The sequence below is a fragment of the Corvus kubaryi genome, unplaced genomic scaffold (genome assembly GCF_017639235.1).
Source record: "Corvus kubaryi isolate FWS band 111438036 unplaced genomic scaffold, C.kubaryi_AGA036_p1.0 65198, whole genome shotgun sequence".
Classification (NCBI taxonomy): Eukaryota; Metazoa; Chordata; class Aves; order Passeriformes; family Corvidae; genus Corvus; species Corvus kubaryi.
This window is the reverse complement of record NW_024581831.1, coordinates 60,084-77,909: the sequence shown is the minus strand read 5'-3', so window position 1 is coordinate 77,909 and position 17,826 is coordinate 60,084. Positions and strand designations below refer to the sequence as shown.

The following is a 17,826-nucleotide window of genomic DNA, read 5'->3' as shown; positions in this document are numbered from 1 at the left end:
CAAAACCAGTAAAAATCTTCAGAGTTTTTTTCTGGATTACATTTGCCCTTAAGAATTACCTGTAATTTAGGAGACCAGTACTTGTGCATAAGTAAAAATGAGTTCTGCACTGTAGGATGATAATTGAAGGCCAGTATTAGTTTATTGGGAGAGCTGCTTAAGGGGTAAAAATCTACATTAGCTCTCCTACCCTTTCAGTCATAGTGGTTATTGCTTTTTCAAGCAGTCAGATTCAATTACATGACTTCTTCAAAGGATGGAAAACCATCTGCTGAAGTATTCTAAAAAGATTAATATATTTGTAGCAGTAGTTCTAATTGCAAATACTGAGCAAATACGAATATTTTTTGGCAGTCAAAATACAAGACAAGTTTTGATAGAGAAATGGAATTGTGTCTTCATTTGAAAGGGATAATGAAATACGGACCAAATAGGTGGCTAGCATCTTTCCAGACATGTATTTTTCCTAAATCTGAAGGGTTATGTGCAGTAATGTAGAGCTTTTAGAAACTGGATTTTTTATTTTCATCATAAAATGCGGAATACCCAATTGTTTCTGTATGGTGTGACCAGAGAATAACTGGTTACCTATGGAGCTGCTACCAGGTTGTTAACGTGGTTGCCTGTGTGCAGAAATGCACAGGTACCTTGATGAGCAAGAAAGACAAAAAGAAAACAGTTAGCAGCTCTGGCTGCCCACATGTGGCGAGAGAAAGATTGGGTTCTATGGGACCAAATCTGACTAATTCACATTTGGATAACCTGCAATTGTGGCAATTCTTTATCGCTTGTGGTTTTTATCACTTTTTGTTCTAAAAGGTTGTGGTACAGAGGAGACCCCTCAATTCGGATGGATTGAACTTGAAGTGTACTTGCCTTCTCTCTTTTTAATTATGATTCCTAATTTTTCTGTGTGGCTTATTAAATAATCTGACAGACCTATCATTACAGAAGAGATCTTCAGCTCCATGTAGAATGTTTGTATTAAATGAGATAGTCTCTAGTGTCATTTGCTTGTAGTTGGAGCTAGTTTAAGATGTTAAGCCTAGTTTAAGAAAGGCCAGAAGAAAGGAGAAACTGGAAAATGAATCCTTAAAGAGGATTCAGTTGGGTGTATTCGTGTGGAAAACACTATTGCCTGTAGTGTCATAAAATAATTCATATGTATTAAGGGAAAAAAGGAACACACGCACATGGACACACAACTAATCTTGTTAGTTGGTGAGAGCAGAACAAGAAGGATAATACTCCTAAGCACATTAACTATTTTATAGATATATTTAAGCTACAAAAATAGCAAGAGAGAAAATGACTTTTAGAAGCATGTTCTGGATTCTTAGGCTGTTGATGCCAGAAGATTGATTCTGGTTTGCAAAGTTCTCCAAAATACCTGGGCTGCAATGAAAGGACCTCTCACAATTCTTTCATTCATGAAGAGGTGTGGTAGGGTGCAGCATTTGAAGAAGTTGTTTTAAAATTCAAAATTACTCTGACATGATTTGGGTATTTTTAAAAGCTTATAATTATTTTACAGAAATCTGGTGGCCTTTCACTATGGAGGAACATAAACAATAAGATGTGAACTGTGGTAAATGTCTGAATAATTCTGAAGAGAAGTTATCACTCATCTAAAGCATTGTGAGAGAATAATTGAAGATGGCAAAGGAAATATCTGAGAATGAGTTGAAGTTGCAGAACTCTTACAATTTTTGGTGGCTTTAGAATGTGTTTAAACTGTGTACAGAGATCCCTAAGTGTGCTGGAACATGCTCTAAAACATTTTTAATGGATTTCATCACTTAAAAAACTCAAGCATTTAGACTGTCAATTTTGTATTGTGTAATTTAAAAATAATCTGATATGGAGGCTAAAACTTGAAGAGGCTGTTTGTGATAATCTCCAGCTGTGTTTAGTGGTAATGCAGGGTTGCGGCTTTGCTTATGCATCAATGTTAATGTAAACATATTGTGGTTCCAGTGATACATTTCTTCTCCCCCTACTATAGATAATAAGTGATGGTCAATAGCTATAGATCAGTCAAGTTGTTTGTTTTAATTTGATAAATATGATGTCAGTCAACTTACTATAAAAGTATATATGTTCAGTAAGTAAGAGAGGTCTTAAAACTGATTAAACCATCTGAATTTTTATTAATGCTAAGTTGGGAGCAGTTGTAGGTGCCTTAAAGGACATGCTCAGAATTGAAAATGATCTTGATAAGTTTGAAAAACAGGACAGACAGACTTGTTTTATCAAGACACAAGTTACAGATGTCTGAAAAGTGATAGGATTGTAAAAGTAGTAAACTACTTTGGGGATTGTATCAAGAGAAGAATTTGTGTTAATACCTGGAGAGGAAAACCTGAATGCTGAAGTCAGCTGAAGCCTCAGCTGACTGTAGCTTTTTGAGAGATGTAAACAAACTGAATAGCGCTGAAATGGAAGCAACAAGAATGATACTGTCTTGCAGGTAGAAGGAAAGAAGAGTCTCTGGTGCCCTTAAAGCTTGACTACAGAAAATTGTTCTCCTTTGCATTGGCTATGAATTAAAAAGACTGTACAGTCTTAAGGAAAAAAAGCGTTGGAGAAGACAGCCTAAGGATGTTGAAACATTCCTTTCTTACTCAGTGTTCCTGATTTTGCCTTGAGGTAGCATGGGAGGCTGGATTTTATCCCTAGGGTCCCTGGGTTGACCAGTCAGCTATGGGTGGTCTGTGGGCAGCCACCCTCCTTTTTCTTCCTGAAGATGGATAGGAATTATCTCATCCTGTTCTAGATTGTGGGCTCTTCCCACTCCATCTGTGCATGTCCTGTGGCTTAAACATGAAACTGCTGTTTCCACATCTACACAACAACAGCCTGCATCATACAGTTCTCTTCATGTCAGCAGTTTAGCATTTGGAATTGCTGAATCAACATTTCCTACAAGGAGGCTCTCAGGGAGCATCCAGCCCTAGTGCTGACGAGGGCGGGCTGCCCAGGATTAGGTGGTCTCACACGGTCACACATTAACCTTGCATTTTGAAAACCTGAGCTCTGTATATCTAAGGCTCTTTGACTTAATTACATAGTTATGCTGTTTATCTTAACATACAAAGAGCTTTAGCCCTCAGGGAGCATGTGCAAACCACTCCAGGTACCGTACTTTCTCTGAAGGTGTGTTGTTCAATATAGTGATCCTGCATGTTCACTGGTGGATTCCAGGAATGCTCTGGGGCATGCTTCCCACCTGAAGAGAAGCACAAAGAGAATAGAAAGAATACTGTGTTATAAATGATATGTAAAAGTAACTGATTGGTTATAAATACCCTGAAAAAAAAAACCCCAATGACAATGCTGTCTAGATATTACTGGGTTTTTCTTCTTCCTACTACCTGCATGTTGCTACTGAAAACTTGGATGTGATTTAGAACTGTAGAGTGAGGGGGTAAGCCTGAAAGTAGTGATTCTAAATAATGATTATTGGGAAGAAATGCTGGAAAATGTAAAAAAGAACTCTAAAAAATCAACAGCCTCCCACCCCAACCAACAAAAAACCCCAACACAAACCAACCAACCAGACACTCCCAAATGAAACAAAAACCGGTCACTTTTGGAAGTTGACTTTGAATAGCAATCACAATCAAATACTTAGTGTGAAAACTTGAATTTTCTTTCCAGGGTGAAAAAAACTGTAGATTCCTGGAATAATTATGGTACAATGGATAAGAAAACAATTAAAAAGTGTAATAAGCAGAAATATTTCCAGTATATTTTGCCTCATGTAGTCAGTGCTATACTGAAGATGCCAGAAGACTTTTGTTTTTCCTATGTGCAAGGTTAAACCTGACTCTTTTACGTAACTGTATTTCTTCACATTTTGATGTCTTAGCATGGACAGTGATAAAAACCATACATGTAAGGAGATGCTCCTTAGTTGGCAGGTAAAAACTAAGCACTGCCATTTTCTTGCTATTATTCCTCTCCTCTCCTGAATGCAGATCAAGAAATCCTTTATTCAGCTGTTCACCAGCATAAGCCACTTAGAATTTTTTTTTCTTCTGGCTGATCCCTTTTTCTTCGTTCCTTCTCTATGTAGCAAGTGTAGAGCTTTAGTTAGCTTCAGTAGATTAAATTGTACTCTTCTTAATTGCCTTTATATGAGTAATATAAAATACATTTGTTTATAGTGAGGCAGGGTGCTGCTGGACTCTGTTTCTGTTGAGTTTCCAGGCTAGTATTTACAGCGTATTGTTTTAGTTGCAAAAAGTGCTAGGAAGATTTAAAATGCGTTGTGTTGGCCAAGGGTTATTTTTATTTTAGGCTTCTTCCAGAGCTATAGTCTGTTAAAAGGCAGGGTATCAGATCAGGTTGAAGGGGTAATGTTTCCTTCAAGTCTGAATTCTCTGTTTTTCCCTTGAATTAAAAAGTTTTTTGCAATGATTCATGGCACTCTAGATAGAGGATGCCAGTTAACTCCAATGGATCTTATCTCCCCAAATCTCTGGGCATCAGTTTGCAAACTTTCCTTTTAAAGCAAAACTTTGGTAAAGGTTTAGAAATTTCAGTGATTATTCCAACATTTCTGTATGTCTAGCTTATTTACATTATTAGTTATTTTGCACATCTGCTTTTTCTGCAAACTGATGAGTTTACTGTTATCCTGGTAATGCCTAAAAGATAATGGAGCTGATCTCAGACTCTCTTGTCAATAACAAGGATAGATCCTGTATACAGCTTTGTCAGATGCAGCAACACAGTTTCAAAAAGAAGTGTGTTCTGTGAAGTTCCACCTGAAGAGTAACTCTCAAAAGATGTTTGGCTTACTGTCCAGAAATATCTTTATTGTGAAATCCTGTACAGATACTTAGTACAATTTAGTATCATGGAAGTACAACTGCATTTTCAATGTGTTCATAAAATGCCAGTGCACTGCTACTGGTTGCTGGTACAGGGATGCCTGGCACAGAGGTGAACACTTTTATTATAGCTAACCATCAGTTCAAATTTGTATGAAAGAATTAAAGTCTGTCACAATAGAAGCTTCTCCTATGGAAGCAAGCGGGTTTGAATCTCTCTGGTGTGGAACAAAGCGTCAGTCATTTTGTGAGGCCTTTACTTCTGCAGGCTCTTACCTTCACAGAATCAAAGATGTTTTCACTCACCCGTTACCTCTGTCATTGCATGTTCCTTGTATTTCTGTTTGTTGTAAAATACTGCTTTGTCTCTGTACCCTGTCTGAGATAGTATCTCCCTTTGCTTTTGATAGCAAGCTTTTGGAAGCTGTTGAATTCCAAATATGATGTGAAAGCCCATGTGGTTCAGGCCAGAGTCCACAGCATTTCGTTTCATTTCAAGGTATTATTACCCTTTGCATGCAGTTCATGTGACTGCTGTGTTCGTTGATTTACTACAGGCTGGTCACGTAACCTGGCTTCTTAAACCTCTTGAAGTTGAGACAGCACAAACTTAAGAATTACTTATGTTTTCATTTATTGTGATGTATAAATGAATTTCCAGTTCTTTCCTTCCCTTCTAGTCCCATGAGGATATGAATCTGAAATCAGCTTATACAGTAGAGACCAAAAAAACAGATGCAGCCTAGATATTATGGTACCTGATACTTTATAAAGGTTAACAAAACAGAACACTCCCTAAAGCCAAAGAGTGGCTGTGTATACATTCCTGCAGTAGGTAAATACAGGTATCTTTAATATAGCTTAAAATGAAAGTGGAAGGAGAGAGCCAGTAAAGAGATTGTTCTCCTGAGCAGGAGCAAGGCATTACACTGAAAGAAATGAGAAAAGGGGTGCGCATCTGGGGGTGGAACCTAAGCATTTAGATTTTGTATTTTTGTAATCTTGTCTTCTAGTTTCTTGAGTGTATTTAAAATGATTGGTTTATCCTGGCATCTCACATGCTTAATCATTGTAGTTTGAATATATTCTAGACTGTGAGAATGGATTTTATTTCATTGTAGGTGTTGTAACAGCTAAGTTAAGTTTGTTTCACATAAAAGTAGCTGCTACTGAGCCTCTTCACAAAAGGACCTGTTTGTTGATAATGCTTGGTCATTTTTTGCTCAGTTTGCATAAATGATGTATAGAGTAAGGAGAACTGCCTATGTTTTGCATTCAACAGTTATTTCTTGGATCTGAAAGTAATAGCCAAAGAACAAGTGCTAGATATGAGATTTGCAGCCAAATGTAAAATATCTAGGTTTTCTTCTTTATAAAGGGCTCTTATTTTCTGTATTGTTATCAAATCTTATCAGCTTCTGCTGCATTTATGTCTTGGGTTACTGGTTGTACTCTGGCTTTGTGGCTTTAAGCCAGTGTTTCTGTACTATTGCCTTTATTGTAATTTTCCTATTAAATTGTAGCTGTCTTGAAAGCTCTTGCAAGGTGTTTGTGTGGGGTTAATTCCTCCTGCTGGTTTACCTTCAAACCAGCTCATATTTTGGTGCCCAATGTGTGGCATCCTGAGAGAAGTTGGAATTGCAGTTTTGCTTTGTATTACAGAAACTGCCTATTCACCATGATGCTTGACATGTTTACATGGATGTTTTACCTTGCTCTCTATATTTTTCCACATATGGGGAAATATTTGCCAGTTGTGAGGCTTCTTTTGAGACCAGGGAATGGTATGAAAACTGCTTTTTAGTTTATTATGTCTATTGCATGATAACATCAGAGTCAATGAACCTCATTCAGAATGTATATTCAGTTTTGTTCACCTGTCCTGGTCTGGGCTGCTACCTCTGGGGCCTCGTTAATAGTCGCACTCAGCCCATAGGGGGAAGAGTAGAGAATAGTTTCTTCCAGCCTTTCAGGCCTGACACAGCAGTTTTTGAGAATATTGAGGTCTGTGTGAATGTCAAGGACAGCATAATCTTGTTGTTAGTTTTGCTTTGTCTTCTCTGTATGCTGCACTGTGTATACCATGCTTGGAGTTGGGACAGTGCTAGGTGCGGTAGAGCATATTCAGGAGGAGAAAAGAAGCAAATCAGCAGGCACCATGTTCACACAAACTGATCTCAGACTCTCTGAGAAGAAGAAAAAGAAACCAAAACAACCGGTGTTTTTGTGTCCACACAAACTGTCACTGAGCCAGGACACCCTAAGCCAGTAGCAGTTGCCCCGATTCAGAAAAGGAAATCGAAGAGCAAATCAGTCCATATAGTGACTGACGAGGAGGCAGCAGGACCTTTGCACCCAGCAGAGGAGATGGAGCCAGAAATCATCACTCAGTCTCTGTCCCTGGGTGAGCTGCATGAGCTGCGGAGAGAGTTCACCCGCCAGGCAAACGAGTCCATTCTCACCTGGCTGCTCCGCATCTGGGACACAGCAGCTAATGACACCATTCAGGAAGGATGTGAGGCTGGTCAGCTGGGACCTCTGTCCCAGGATGTGGTCATTGACCAGGGGATCAGAAGAACCCAGGAAACTCAGCCTCTGGCAGCGACTGCTGGCAAGTGTAAGGGACAGATACCTTTATAAAGAAGACCTCCAGGTGCACCAGGGAAAATGGAGCACAGTGGAACAAGGTATCTGATGCCTGAAGGAATTGGCTGTGCTGGAGATCATTTTCTCAGAAGACAAGAGATTCCCTGAGATGTCCAGGGATGTCCAGATGCCCAGACATCCAGATTTGCCCAGTGCGCATCTCAAATGTGGTTGAAATTCACATGGCTTGGACCAGAAATATACTCCCGCTACTTAGTAACGCTGCAATGGAGGGAAGAAGAGGACAAGGTGGATGCATTGGTCAACAAACTAAGAATTTACAAGGACGCTGTCACTGCCCTGTTATGCACTCATGTCTTGTCCATGGAAATCTGGCTGAGCATGTCTGAAGCTTGGAAGAGAAAATTGAAGAGGCCCACCAGAAGCTGAGGAAGGAGCTTAAGGAAAGAATTTACCACATCTTGCTGGAACTACCAAGAGTCTCTGCCATTAGGAACAGGCGTCCCTGTTCCTGTCTCCCCCAGCCAAGGAGAGAGGATACACTCTGCGGGATAACCTCTGGTTTTTCCCTCAGGAGCATGGAGAAGACATGAGGAAGTGGGATGGGAAACCCACCTCTTCCTTAGCCACCTGGCTACATGAGCTGAAAAGAGGAACAATGACCACAAGAAGCTCATCTAGGGTCAATGCTGCTCCGGTCTCTCATAGACAAGACTCCAGATGGTAAAGGAATGATGATATGATTAATCCTCTTGAAGGGACCTCAAGGTCATGTTTACAGGAGGGGAGAGCAATGTGTACCATTACCAGGATTAGAAGGGCCCTGCCTCTAGCCAGGTAGAGGAAAGGGACAATCAGATCTATTGGACTGTGTGGATCTGATGGCACATTTGCCCCACAAAGGTGTACGGCTTTGGTTGTTACCGGCGCTCAATGCACTCTGATGCCATCAAGGTATATGGAAGCGGAATCTATTTCCATTTCTGGGGTGACAGGGGGATCCCAGCAGCTGACTGTACTGGAAGCTGAAGTGAGCTTGACTGGGAAGGAGTGGCAGAAACATCCCATCATGACTGGTCCAGAGGCCCCGTGCATCCTCGGCATAGACTGTCTCAGGAGTGGGTAATTCAAAGACCCAAAAGGACATTGCTGGGCTTTTAGGATAGCTGCTCTAGAGACAGAGGAAATCAGACAACTGAATGCCCTGCCTGGTCTCTCAGACAACCTCTCTGCTGTGGGACTGCTGAGAATTGAAGCACAACAGGTACCAATCGCCAGACCAACAGTGCACCATTGGCAATACCGCACTGACAGAGACTCTGTGATTCCCATCCATGAGATGATTCCTGAACTGGAGAGCCAGAGGGTTATCAGCAAGGCTCGTTGATCCTTTAACAGCTCTAATATGGCCAGTGCGTAAGTCCAGCGGAGAAGGGAGTCTGGTAGTTGATTACTGTGGCCTGAATGAAGTCACACCACCACTGAGTGCTGGTGTGCTGGACATGCTGGAGCATCAGTACGAGCTGGAGTCCAAGGCAGCAAAGTGGTATGTGACCATTGACATTGCCAGTGATTTTTCTCTGTTCCTTTCGCAGCAGAGTGCAGGCCCCAGTTTGCCTTTACCTGGAGGGGCATGCAATATACTTGGAATTGACTGCGCCAGGGGTGGAAGCACAGTTGCGCCATCTGCCATGGACTGATCCAGACTGCACTGGAAAAGGGTGAGGCTCCAGAACATCTGCAGTACATTAATGACATCATCATATGGGGGAACACAGCAGGGGAACTCTTCAAGATAGAAGAGATTATCCAGATTCTCCTGAAAGCTTGCCATTAAATTAACTAAGGTTAAGGGACCTACTCGAGAAATTCAGTTTCTAGGAGTGAAGTGGCAAGATGGACATTGCCAGATTCCAATGAAAGTGATTAACAAAATAGCAGCTATGTCTCCATCGACCAACAAGAAGGAAACCCAGGCTTTCCTGGTGTTTTCCTTTTCCTAGGTGCTGTGGGCTTTTGAAGGATGCATATCCTGGAGTACAGCATGATTGTAAGCTCGGTCTGTCTTGTGTCACAAAAGAAAAGCTATTTCCAGTGGGGCCCTGAACAACAACAAGCTTCTGAACAAATTAAACAGGAGATTGCCTGTTTAGGCAGTAGCCCTTTGGCCAGTCAGGACAGGGCAGGATGTAAAAAATGTGCTCTACACTGCAGCCAGGGAAAATGGTCCTTCCTGGAGCCTCCAGAAGAAGGGACCTGGGGAGACCCAAGGATGATTGCTGGGGTTCTGGAGTCGGGGATACAAAGGATCTGAAACCAGCTATACCCCAACTGAGAAAGAGATTCTTGGAGCCTACAAAGGGGTTCGAGCCACCTCAGAAGTGATTGGCACCAAAGCACAGCTGCATCTGGCACCCTGTCTACCAGTGCTGGGCTGGATGTTTGAAGGGAAGGTTCCTTCTACACATCATGCCACTGATGCCATGTGGAGCAAGTGGATCACTCTGATCACACAGCAAGCCTGGATAGGAAATCCTGATCGCCCTGGGATTCTGGAAATCATAACAAACTGGCCCAAAGGTGATGAGTTTTGGACTATCTTTTGAAGAAGAAGAGGAGCAGGTGACATGTGCTGAGGGGGCCCCACCATATAACCAAATACCAGAGAATGAAAAGCGATAATGTCCTCTTCACTGATGGTTCCTGCCGAACTGTAGGAACAAACCAGAAATGGAAAGCTACTGTATGGAGCCCCACATGGAAAGTTGCAGAAGCTACCTAGGGACAAGGTGGATCGAGTCAGGTTGCAGAGCTTAAAGCCATCCAGCTGGCTTTGAATATCACTGAATGAGAGAAGTGGCCAAGACTCTATCTCTACACCGACTTGTGGATGGTAGCTAATGCTCTGTGGGGGTGACTCAATTGCTGGAGAAAGGTCAACTGGCAGCAGAGAGGGAAACCCATCTGGGCCGCTGAGATTTGGCAGGACATTGCCATCTGGGTAGAGAGGCTGACCATGAAGGTTTGACACATGGATGCGAATGCCCGAGAGTCAGGCTAATGAAGAGCGTCGTAACAATGAGCAGGTGGAGTGAGCTGCCAAGGTTAAAGTATCTCAGGTGGATATGGACTGACAGCACAAGGCAGAATTATTTCTAGCTCGTTGGGCCCACAATGCCTCCGGTCATCAGAGAAGAGATGCTACATACCAATGGGCCTGTGACCAAGGGGTGGACTTAACCATGGACAGTACCTCACAGGTCATCCATGACTGTGAGATGTGTACTGCAATCAAGCAAGCCAAGCAGATGAAGCCTCTATGATATGGTGGGCAGTTGTCAAAATATAGTTATGGGGAAGCTTGGCAAATTGATTACATCACACTTCCCCAAACCCGCCAAGGCAAGCGCTATGTGCTGATCATGGTGGAAGCAACCACTGGATGGCTGGAGACCTACCCTGTGCTTCATGCTACTGCCCAGAACACCATCTTGGGCCTTGAAACAGCAAGTCCTGTGGAGACATGGCACCCTGAAAGAATTGAGTTGGACAATGGGACTCATTTCAACAACAGCCTTATAAGCACCTGGGCTAGAGAACACGGTATTGAGTGAGTGTACCATATTCCTTGTCACGCACCAGCCGCCAGGAAAGTTGAATGGTGCAACAGACTGCTAAAAACCACCTTGAAGGCATTGGGCAGGGGGACCTTCAAAAATTGAGAGCTGCATTTAGTGAAGGCCACGGGCCTCCGTCAATCGAGCTGGTCCTGCCCAGTCAGAAGCCTTGCACTCGTGGACACATGAGATGTATGTTAGGAAAGATAGTTTGGATTAATCCCACCTCAGGCACAGGCAAATCCTTCCATGGGATTGTTTTTGCTCGAGAACCTGGTTACACTTGGTGGGTAATGCAGAAAGATGGGGAAACCCGTTGTGCACCTCAAGGGGACCTAATTTTAAGTGAGAACTGTGTGTAATGTTTCATTGTGTATGTATACACACATATATATATGTAAGTAGAGTTAAAGAAGGGTATTAATTTGGGTATGATGTAGATGGTGTAGAATAAGGGGTGGCTAATGTCTTGGATTACAATTTAAGGTGTAACCAGAGTATGTATTCTACCACCACCTGCATCACCTTCTGATGAACTGTTAATGGTGGGTCCTTTGCAACAGCTGCATACCCCACCTAGGAGTTGGGTGTAGTGTTCTCTTTGTTACACCCAGCCTAAGGGTGGTCATCTCCACTTAAAGTGCCATCAAGGACTCCCCAAAATATCCTATGTCTCATAGGATTACATCATTCCATTGTAAAACTCCCTGCCTTGGGGGAGGTACTGAACATACCTGCCTGGATTCAAGGGTATATAATCTCAAGGTTGGGGGACTTGGGGTAACCACCACTGGACCTCCAGAGAAGGACCAGGCCTTTCCACAGGACCACCGCTACAACAAGACCACATCCATCATTTCAATGGGACTGCAACCACCATTTAATCAGACTGCTACCACCACCCTGACCAACAGGATGCCAGGTTACACTCTGGCTTTGTCAGTTTAAGCCAGTGTTTCTGTACTATTGCCCTTATTGTGACTCTCCTATTGAATTGTAGCTCTGTCTTGAAATCTTCAGCAAGGTGTTTGTGTGGGGTCAATTCCTCTGGCTGGTTTACCTTCAAACCAGCGCAATTTACAACAAGAGAACAGGACAAAGTACAGTGTTGTGAAGCAGCCGAAAAAACAAGTTTTGATTTCAATAGATTCAACTCTGTACCTAAAGAAGTTTTGAATTTAGTAAAATATTGAATGCCTAGGGAACTTTATTAATTTTGGAGTCAGGAAGATCTTACAAATATTAAATATCTTTGCAGGAACACTTAGTCAGTCTGGATGAGCCAGCCTCGGAAGCTGGACAAGAAGCTCTGCTTAGACAAGAGCAAGCAAAAATCATTCGTTTTGAAAGGCAAGCAGAAGAGTTCCTCAATGCAGTCTTTTACAGAAAAGGTTGGTTTTGATGGGGGGAGGACGATGTGGGAAATAGTCTCTCTTGTGGTCTTTTTGCATGCAATGTAGGTATCAAAGATCTGATGTTCAAGTTGTCACTGTATGTTCAGTATTTTTCAGTCATCTTCTTTGTATATATTTATCAAGGGTAAAAATTGATTCTCAAGTAATGCAGTAATACAACAGTGTGGGCTTGGGATGGAGGAAGAAGGTATAACTATTTAACCCTAAACCAAATCTCTCCATGGGAACACTGGTGTTTTCACTTTTGGAGAGATGACTCAGTTCTTACCCAGCAGAACTGTTCCCCATAACCAGTGTTTAGGTGAGTGGGCTGTTGGGAAGAAAGGTCAAGTGGCGGTAGTGGTAATAGGTGGGTAATGTGTTTTTTTAAAAATATTTATTTTATTTTGATGGGATATGTACTCATGCAGTTTTTCTTAAAGGTCATCAGTCTTTTCACTATTGGTAATGATTACCCACACTATTCTGAACAATTTACAGTATAAAATATTATTAGAATAATGCTAAGGGGGATATATGGAGAATTCAAAATGTGATCAGCAAAAGAATTGCTTTGGAATATGCTGAGAACATGCTCAATGCTAGAAAATCGCCTAAATATCTTTTGGAAAGTTGTTGCTTAAACTGTGCTCTTAAGAAAGGCACAAAGCTCATTTCACCGTTTTCTACAAATCTGGGAAACATGAATCCAGAGGTTACTTCCAAACGCATCCTGAATGAAAGTACATCATACTTATCAGTCTAACCCATGTGTGAGAAAATCTGCCAAATCAGTAATTCCAACCTATCTGCTGGGGGACAATGCAAGGCTTCAGTTTAACAAATCAGAAATTGCTGTAGCCAGTCCTCAGCCCTTCCTTCTAGTGACCAAAATATTTAAAGGTGTTTTAAGTAGATAACAGTATCTTAGCCTTTCTTTTATGACTCGAATAAATACAAGCTATACATTATGATGCTTCTATACTTCTTGCAATACATGCAGGATGGTAGGAAGGATAGTTACTGCATTACTACTGATAGTTCAGATAATGCCTTTATTCCAAGGCTTCCTTTTCAAGTTTTCTTTTTTCTTGTAAGGTTAATGTTTCCTTTTGCTTTTGAGTTTATCCCATTTATCTTCAAATCCAGAAGGAATTTAAGAAAACTAAAGTCTAGAGACAATACAGGTTTTTTCCATATTGCTTTTTCTGGTGAGGAAAGAAAAAGCACTTCCATCACTTCCAAATTGTTTATTAAAGACTTCATTCCTTTAGCACTAAACTTAAATCTTTATGTATGATGTGTATGTGTGTGTGTGTCCTTTAGGAAAGTATGCTTTTTAAAATTTGTTGGGGAGCCAGCAGCAGATGTTGCAGTGTGCTTATGAAGGGTATAATACTCTGTCCATGGCCAGATACCCAGAATGAAGATAATGAAACATGTCAGATGTGTAAGAATCTTCGAGGATTTTTTTAAATAAACACTTGTTTTCTTTCCTCGGACAAAGCTGTGCTTGGTGCAAGAGTAATAGGTGAGGGGTAGAAGCTTGGCAGGAAGTCAGTTCTGAATCCTTAATGCATCATTGTCAAGCTTACCTGTATTTAGATTGCTTGAAATCTAACTCATGCTGCTGACATAAGATCCCCTGTCATACCAAAGAGGTACTGTCTTACCAAAGAGGCACTGTCATACCAAAGAGGACACAAAGAACGGCAGAACTCTTGACACTCCTGCATTGCTCAGAGATGCTGAGCTCTCCTGGCTTCATGCCAGCAATTAGGTTTTTTCTTCTTTCCATCCACACTGCCAGTAACATTTGAGATGGGCATTTTGTAGCCCAGGTAGATCAGAGAAAATGCAGATGTTCTCTGAACACTGGCCACACATTAATGTACTGAATATGAATAGGGAATCAACAAGATCAGCAGACTTTTTCAACAGGTTTACTGTCCATTAATCTTATGTCCTTTCTCTGAAATTTGTGTCCCTGGCGCTCTGACCCAGTAATCCTTCCTTCAAATATTCATATTTTTCCAGTCAAAGAAGAGTGGTAGTAGTTGTACTAGTTGACTGTTACCTTTACTTTGTGGCAGGACAGGACCTTCTTCTGGTTTAATGAAATCATACCTTTATTTGTTTGATACTGCCCTTTCAAGATTTCAGTGTAAAAGTCCACAAAAACTATTAAGGCTTTAAAGCTCAGAGGTACTGCTGTAGACTATTTATAGCTGATAATTATTTGCTGTATTTTTTCTTCTCTGAGGATTTCTGTGTTTTAGTTAATTTTAGTTTTATTTTCTTAAAAAAACCTAGAAAGGTGGAGTCAAGATAAATATCTGGTTGATTTCAAGTGATGCTGGAGGGGCACCAGCACATATTTTCCACTCACTTTTGAACAGCTTTAATCCTCAGCATTCAGGCTTTATATTAAGTAAAAAGCCTTTAATGTGCTAGGTACCTACCCTTCTGCTTGAAAATGGAGTTTTGTGTCCTGAATTAGTGAGTTTATCTTGAACAGCACTTGAAAGTTGTCATTCTGGGCTGATTCTTTGAAGCTGCAAATTACAAAGATGCATGGCTGTAGGCATATGTAGTATTTTATTTCTGAATGTGTAAATATGTTCAGCTGTAAGCATTTTTGAAATGAACATATGAACACGGTGCACAGTAAAGGCCTGATTCTTCGTTCAGAAAACACAAGTGCCATCGAGCTCTGCATTCCTGCCAGCCCCACTTGTATATGCTACAAGCACATGTCGAACAGTTGGTATCAGTGTGATCATGCCATCAATTTGTGCCCCTCTGGGCCTCCCTGGAGCCTTTCTATGTCCTTCAGGAGGTTATAGTGAAGAGGTTAAAAATTGGAAGAAATGTCACCACAGCAGAACAAGGCCTCCACACTTTTCCAGGCTGGTGTCCTTGTAGACCATTTGGGAAACAAGTGAGATTATAAAATGTACCAAAATTTAAGTTTGGCTCATTTTTTGGTGTCTTCTTAAAACTATAGTATTTGATACTTAGCAACAAGTAAAATTTACAGGGTGTTTTAAAGAAAATGGTTACATATTTACATAAACATCCTGGAAATTTACAGCTATTATGCCCCTGTAAGAATGTACGTGGTGACTGAATAAGATCTTAGGTGTAGAAAGCTGTGCTTAACAAAAAAAAATTTGGGCTTGGTAATATTTAAAGGTCAATATGGTGTTTCATCAAAAAACACAGTGGCTGCTTACTGATGCTCTTTGATTTGTGGGCAGCTCTGCTCAAACCTTCATGTCAGTCATTTCTTACACATGCAGTAAAGCTGGTTTGTTGATGTACTTTTGACAAAAGTGGTAGCAAAAGGCAAATCTAACACTGAAATGTCCCATGGAAGATTTTGCTAATGCTTCTAATAGCTCAATCCCAATAGATTACCTTTCAACCTGGGCAAATTTTTAAAAAGAGGTAGTAAACATTTCTCCATTGTTCCCTCTTGAGAGCTGCTTTTAAAGATTTATTTGGTCTTCTACTGCACAATTTTTTCTGAATGTTTCTTTGGTAATAGAAAATCAAACTTTTTGAGCCATTTCTGGAATAGTGGTGTGGTTGTGGTGTGCTTTGGGATTTTTTGGGGGTATTGTGGGTAGTTGGTGTTTTTGTTGTTTTGGTTTTTTGGGGGTGTGGGTTGGTTTGTTTGTTTGTTTAAAAAACCCAAAACTGATTTGACCAGACAACACAGTGTTTGAAGTGAAGTGGCAGGACTTAGCTTCTGTGATTTAGGAGTTAGAGATTTACTTTCACATCACAAATTACTATTGGTCTAAAATAGTGATTTTTGTCAATAAAGTTTATGGTTGCCCACATGCCCAGATACTTTTTTATTTATACACTAGTTCATATAAATAAATTGGAATGCCTTCTTGTTCTGTTTCACATCCCTTACTAATAGATTTAGCAGCTCTTCTAGAAATATAATTACTTGCCATGTGACACATCTTGGGTTTTTGTGTATATGCAAGTTCTTTGCGTAATTCCTGATGCTGCGTTGATTACAATGGTAGAAATCTCAAAAGGAATAGATAGAGTGAGATGGAAGACACTTGAACATCTGATCTTGATGTGAATAATTTTAAATGATCAGATCTATAGGGTTTTATTTCTCAGTAAACTTAGAGGGGACTGCTGCAACTTTATTGTCCATTTTACCCTTCTGTAGCTGCAGGTAAGTTATGCAATTCTTCCACTGAATAACCAGTACAATGTTTTTGGAATGAGCTCTAGCACTCCTTTCCATTTCCACACCTCTTAAAGGTCTGGTGGAATATATCTATATTTAAAACAAATATGAGATTGCGTATTTCTTTCAGGAAAGTGTTATGTTGGGAAGGCTGTATCAGAATTAGCCATGGTTCTTATTCAGGTATTCTAAGACTAAAGTACATTTTCTACAGAAACTATTTTATCTTTGGGTTTCTTTTTTTTTCCCCTATTTGTTTTGGATTTTTTTTGTAAATAAACAATGACTTAATATAAAAGCTGTTTTATTTAAAGTGCTTCCTTAAAAGAAATCTCTAATATTTGCAGACAGTCCTAGGGTCTCTGACCCCAATATTCCCCTAGTGGCCCGTGAGATCATGCAGCGAATGATCCGACAGTTTGCTGCTGAATATACCTCAAAAAATAGCTCTACTCAGGACTCCAGCCAGCCCAATAGCACAAAGAACCAAAGCCTGCTGAAAGCATCTCTGGTCGCCTCCTCTCCCACGGCTGCAACTGCTCAGAACCCTGTGCTCAGCAAACTGCTCATGGCTGACCAAGACTCACCTCTGGACCTTACTGTCAGAAAGTCTCAGTCAGAACCTAGTGAACAAGGTAGGACTCATACCAGTGTCTTGCGTCCCGTGGCAATCCATTAATGGCATTCTTGTTGCAGAACCAGACAATTAGAAGGTTGCACTTTTGCATAAAAATTAAAGTGGAAAAGCAGTAGATGTTTTTACAATAAAAGAATGACTAGTTCAGTGTGTCTGGGAGAGAAAAGACTTTTTGAAAGAATGTAGAGCCATAGACATGAGAGATTCTTCTGAAGAAGGGCAAAGGGGATGGACATGCTCTAGACTCTGAGGATAAATGTGCTGTTCCTACAGGGAGCTGCAAGAAGCAGTCTGCCAAAATAGACTGTACGCTTGCTGATAAGAGAAGTTCATTTGGTCATTAAAATCATAATGTTGTCTCTTCTCTGAAGATTAGTACACAGTTTGACTGAAGGGCTGATTTATTTTCTTTCTGGTCATGGTGTGAGAAGAGTATCTTTTAAAAGTCTGTGAGAAATTGCCTTGTGAAGGCTGTAAAAACTATACCCATGAACTGCACTAAACTTCCAGG

At 40.8% G+C, this 17,826-nt stretch overlaps 1 protein-coding gene across 6 annotated transcripts in view; it reads left to right on the top strand.

Moving 5' to 3' along the window:
* LOC121673108 (ligand-dependent corepressor) overlaps positions 1 to 17,826 on the top strand; it is a 73,842-nt gene that overhangs the window by 16,046 nt on the left and 39,970 nt on the right. For 4 of the 6 annotated variants that reach the window (XM_042046166.1, XM_042046164.1, XM_042046165.1 and 1 more), the window contains 2 exons: positions 12,321 to 12,453; positions 17,026 to 17,313. The exons of the other annotated variants lie outside the window; for them this stretch is intronic. In XM_042046166.1, the coding sequence (XP_041902100.1) occupies positions 17,076 to 17,313 (238 nt within the window). In that variant the 5' untranslated portion in view covers positions 12,321 to 12,453; positions 17,026 to 17,075. The remainder of the gene's footprint in view (positions 1 to 12,320; positions 12,454 to 17,025; positions 17,314 to 17,826) is intronic. 6 annotated transcript variants of the gene reach the window in all.